This window comes from Hippocampus comes, unplaced genomic scaffold (genome assembly GCF_001891065.2).
Source record: "Hippocampus comes isolate QL1 unplaced genomic scaffold, H_comes_QL1_v1.1 scaffold81, whole genome shotgun sequence".
Lineage (NCBI taxonomy): Eukaryota > Metazoa > Chordata > Actinopteri > Syngnathiformes > Syngnathidae > Hippocampus > Hippocampus comes.
The window spans coordinates 288,543-293,386 of NW_017806179.1; the positions used below are offsets into that span (position 1 = coordinate 288,543).

Here is a 4,844-nt window from a genome sequence, read left to right on the forward strand (position 1 = left end):
CGCGTGCCTGTGTGACGAGGCGGCGCGGCTGGAGGGCAAATGTCAAGTCGTCAACTACAACGTGAGAGACCGACCGTCAATGAAAATGAGCATCAAAACCCAACGTGACGTGTTTTGTGTGTGCGTTACAGCTGATGATGCTCCAGATGAGGAAGTCCGTCTTCCGCCAGGTGAGTTTCGTCGGCAGGGGCGCGGGGCGGCCGAGGCGCAAGGCGCTGGTTTAGGCTTGCGTGCAGCCGTGTTTCCCGCTCATCGTCCACTACGTGCTCCTGGCTTTTGACATCGTGATGGGCATCGCCTTCGTGTTGGCGCTCCTGGCGGTAAGAGGCGTTTTGTGGGGCGGGGGGGGGGTCAGGTTGACGCCAGCGGTGATGTCACTTCCCGTTTCCCCCCACAGCTGCTGGGCCTGACCCTGTCGTCCATCCTCATCCACCAGCTGCGGGCGGGCAGACGTCCCGCCGTCATGCTCGTGCCCGCCATCTTCAAGCCGGCGCCCCCCAAGTACCAGGAGCTGCAAAACGCGCCCGTGTACTAGAGGGACCGCTGTTCACCCAAACCTGCTGCAGTTACAACACGCACGCCAAATTCAAACCCGTCGCGCTTTTCTCGGTCAACGCAGCACTTGCCCTTTTTCTTTGTTCAGACTACTGCGCTTGGAAAGCGGCGTTTTGATTTCTTGCCCTGAATAAAGACCACATTCCAGTCAAAACCCCCGCCGCCTGCGTATGTCCTCGTCTGCCTGCGTCCGTGCGCTTGAGGACTTGTGTACTTGTGTCCTCGTCATTTGCGGTCACTGGGCTCGAGCGTTGGGTTGTCTATTCGTGACTCGGCCGCGATTAGGCACCGGCACGGACAATCGGACCAGAAAATGGATGGGTGGGTGCCGCAAGAAATAGCTTGGCTACATTTTGCACCGAAGATGCTAAATCGGCATTGGAAGTGGGGCAAGCGGGTTGGCGCCGAATGAAGAAGACCGGCGACGACTCAACGAGGTGAGCTCGAGTGCCCCTCCCGCCCCCCAGTTGGCCAAAGCACGCAGTGCACAGACGATTCTTTCAAGAAGCGTTTAATGAACACAAGTTTTGCCATTACAGTCAAGCATGCAAAAGCGCGGCTGTTAATCATGAGGAATGCTGCCGATTGGACACCATTTTGTGCTTCAACTTCTGCTTCCCAACCAAACACGCGCTGCCATTTTATCGGTCGGGAAGTGACCACCCTCACGTCGACTCACAATTGGACATGAAACGGTGGCTGGCGTGTTTCCCGCTACTTCCGAAATTCTTCTCATGATTCTTCGCGACACTAACGGATCAGAGACTGCGTGCGTGCTAGCCAGACGAGCAGCATCCCCCGGTGGGCGGGGCCTGCGGCTCGTCATCGACAATCTGTACGCCTCTTCGACCGGACGCCGATTGGCCGCCGCCGTTTCCCTTGGACCGCTCCTCGACCTGAGCGGCCTCCATCATTCCTAAGTGAACGCGCACACCAAGTCACATGACCCATCGCCGCCCGCATCACACAAGCACGCGCGGGCGGGCACACCTCAATCCATCAACCCCAAAAAACGGGAGACTTCTTACGTTTACACAAGTCCAAGAAGAGCTCCTCAATGCCGCTGTTGAGCTTGGCCGACGTCCGGTAGTGCTTGGCCCCCACCGATGCCGCGTAACTGTGACGACGAGAACGAGGACAGTCGCGCGCGCCAGAAGCCGCCCCCGGCTGCAATGATGTCATCGCCCGCTCACTCACCTTTCCGCCTCTTCCGTGGAAACGTTCCGGTCTTTGTCCAAGTCGATTTTGTTCCCTGCACCACATTCGGGCAAATGGGTGAGGTCAGAGGTTCAAAAGCTTTGTGGGCGCAGAGAGACATTTTCCAGGGAACAAAACCTGACGACGTTCTTGAGCTTCGATGCTTTGCGTTGTCATGACGACCGCCACTTACCTACGATACATAAGCAGATGTCGTTGCCCAACATCTTCCTCAGTTCTTTCACCCAGTTCTTCACCTGCGATGCAAACGCCAGATCAGACCGACGCCACCACGGAGCCCAGCGTTGAGCTCGTTACCTTCTGGAAGGAGTCTTCATCGGTGATGTCATAGACCAGGACGGCTCCGTTGGAGTCTCGATAGTAGATGGGACCCAACGCGTGGAAACGCTCCTGGCCCGCCGTGTCCTGCACGCGCGTCAAGTCACGTGACCTGCCCCGTGCCAAACGCGCCCCGAGAGCGCCGGCGGGTCTTACCCAGATGGCGAGGTTGACCCGCTTGCCCGTGATGTTGAGCTTCTTGGTGAGGAAGGACGCCTGCACAAACACGCACCAAATTCAGACGGAGGACTCCAACGCGCAAAATTAGACAGATGGCATCGAAGGAAAATCACATTTTGAAAAGAAATAAATGAGAACAAATTAACCGTTTTCCAACGGTTCCCTTTTGCTCTGAGAACAAAGACATCACTCAAAGCAAGCGTCGCTTTGTTTTTTTCCCCGTCCCCTTTTTGGTATCGCCTTCATGTCATGATTCAAAACAAGCTTGCAACTGTTCTCCCCCTGCAACTTCAACTTCCGTAGATATTTTTTTCAATAGTGTGAAAATAAGTGCTTCCTTCTGGAAAAATTGCAAACCGATCCTTAGAAAATGATTTGATTTGATTTTTTCAACAATCTAAGATTATAATAAGATCCATCAAATGTAGCACGCTCTTCTCTCGTGTCAAGTTGGACAAGTGGCGACCGTGGTAAAATATTTGGAAGCACATACCTCGTTCAAAAGCCTCTCACATGCGGCTAAATCTCAAATTATTATTATTATTTTTTTGGACGCACACAAAAGGGGTTGGAAAAGTCGCCAACAACGACAGCGTTCTCATAAACTTGCCCCACCCTGCATAAGTTGTCAACGTCAATCCAAGCACAAACAAACAACACTGCCAATGACTAGATTGATTGTCATTGACAGTCAGATGGTAAAATTCAGGTAGAAGTAGACAGTTAGCCACTTAGGAGAGATAGAGTTGCGTCAATGTAATATGTGTCGTGTTTGAACATGTAGAGTACCCGCCCCGGTTGCGCACCTGCCAGCGGGTTTCAACTTGGTTCTCCGGTCCCGAAAAAAAGTCCGCCCGCGCATGACGTACCTCACGCCCCCCAAAACATTTGTGTGTGCATGTGTGTAAAAAATGAATGCTGTTAGGAACAATCGAAGACGCTTGTTTTCGAAAGCGGCGGCGACATAAAGCAGAGGAAAACACAGCAGAGTCCAGCTTGCAACGCGCCACCCAGGGACGGGGAGGGGGCTTGTTTTTAATTCCTACGACATCCCGATTCGAGGCGACTCTCACCTGAAGAGTCGTGATGTGCTTGTCGTTGAATTTGTTCTCGCAGTAGCGCAGCACCATGGACGTCTTCCCCACGCAGCCTTCGCCCAGCAGCACCACCTTAAATGAGAAGCTTTTACCGCCGCCGCCCGCTGCCGCCATGGCGGCCGCTCGCCGTGTCGTAACAAGCTAGCCCCCTTCTCTCGCCTTCGCTTCCCTTCCGCCGCTAACGCGAACACTCAAGCACGTCGCAAGGCAACGCCTGCGTAGCCCACATCGGCTTCCGATCAGCGAAAAGCTGAACTGCAAATCAAAGCAGACACCTTGACAACTGCCTTGACTCTAAAATGGAACCCAGACTGACTTGTCGACATCAAAGAGGCCCGAGTGCTCGTCACGTCAAAGTGACGCCAAAGCACCGATGGCGTCTCGGAGCTAGTTAGCCGGGTAACGCCACAGATCGTCTATTGCTGAGCGTCGACGTCACGTTGCAGGTCGCGGGACCGCCGACGTCACGTCGTCGGTTGTGCCAAACGTGAACTCGATGTGAAGTCGACTCGTTCCAAATGTGAACGACTTTGTAACCTTCCCGCTCCAGCTCACACACCGTCAACAAGAACGTAAAAGAGCGAAGCGCTCGGGTACGTCAACGCGCGTCAGTGGGAGGCGACCGCCCGGACGGAGACGATCTGCGATGTCACACGACGATGACGAGCTCTGCTCATCCTCCTGGTTCCGCAAACAGCTGACAGCCAAACTAGCAAACAAACAAACACAAACACACACACACACAAACCATCCGACATGTGACACGTTGGCGTGGGTCCGCATTCCGACACGGCCGCAACGAAACAATTCTGCGCGCACGACAAGACGAGCATCCTAACTGATATTCAATTTTGTTTTCCCCCGGTGCGGCAGCAACACGCTTCCGTTCTCTTTCCCCAGAACACGAACACTTAGGCCTTGACATACAAGTTTTATCTGTCGCATGACCACTTCGTCTCTCCAAGCCTTCGTGTGGCAACCCTGCCCTGCCTTCCAGCCTCTCCTACAAAACACACAAAATGGATATTTTTTTGTACTGTGCTCAACATTGTATTGTCGACAAACACGAAATCAAAACATTAAAAAACAAGCATACGGGCCAAACATTTTCTATCCACGTCGCCTGGATAAACGGAAAACGACGCACCCACCCCCCCCCCTTCCCTTGTGTTGATTGGCAAAACCTATGAATAGCTGACGAGCGCCACGAATTGATCTTGTCCTTCGGTGCAAGGAAACCACCGCAACTTGGTGGTGGGGAAGGTTGCTGGCGCCATCTCGCGGCGGGGGTCTGAGACGCACTCACGTCTCAAGAAGAAAGCGATTGCTCGTAACGGGGAACAAACAAAACCGCGCAAGTCAAGGCAATACCACCGGATGAAGACCGGAAATCGGCCTTTGGTGTAAATGGCGGTTTGTTTCTTTGTCACGAACTGGCGAACAGTCCACTTTGTGTCTCGATGTGACCTGACAGTG

At 53.7% G+C, this 4,844-nt stretch overlaps 2 protein-coding genes and 2 long non-coding RNA genes across 4 annotated transcripts in view; 1 reads left to right on the plus strand and 3 right to left on the minus strand.

The window, feature by feature from the left end:
• The window catches only part of LOC109532603 (tetraspanin-8-like), a 9,041-nt gene extending 8,331 nt beyond the window's left edge, over positions 1–710 (plus strand). Inside the window, exon 9 of the mRNA XM_019897529.1 lies at positions 398–710. Coding sequence (XP_019753088.1) covers positions 398–535 — 138 coding nt within the window. The 3' untranslated portion in view covers positions 536–710. The remainder of the gene's footprint in view (positions 1–397) is intronic.
• A 340-nt stretch (positions 711–1,050) lies between these two features.
• rab21 (RAB21, member RAS oncogene family) lies at positions 1,051–3,813 on the minus strand. Its single transcript, XM_019897531.1, has 7 exons — positions 3,345–3,813; positions 2,248–2,307; positions 2,071–2,178; positions 1,946–2,009; positions 1,753–1,807; positions 1,584–1,672; positions 1,051–1,471 (listed from the first exon to the last, which is right to left on the minus strand). Exons 1-7 carry the CDS (start codon positions 3,480–3,482, stop codon positions 1,332–1,334), a joined length of 654 nt encoding a protein of 217 aa, XP_019753090.1. The 5' UTR covers positions 3,483–3,813; the 3' UTR covers positions 1,051–1,331.
• A 6-nt stretch (positions 3,814–3,819) lies between these two features.
• Positions 3,820–4,844, minus strand: part of LOC109532614 (uncharacterized) — a 6,937-nt gene continuing 5,912 nt past the window's right edge. The window contains exons 3-4 of the long non-coding RNA XR_002171406.1: positions 4,208–4,371; positions 3,820–4,077 (exon numbers count right to left, since the gene is read on the minus strand). This is a non-coding gene — a long non-coding RNA (uncharacterized LOC109532614). The remainder of the gene's footprint in view (positions 4,078–4,207; positions 4,372–4,844) is intronic.
• LOC109532616 (uncharacterized) overlaps positions 4,410–4,844 on the minus strand; it is a 1,678-nt gene continuing 1,243 nt past the window's right edge. Inside the window, exon 2 of the long non-coding RNA XR_002171408.1 lies at positions 4,410–4,835. This is a non-coding gene — a long non-coding RNA (uncharacterized LOC109532616). The remainder of the gene's footprint in view (positions 4,836–4,844) is intronic.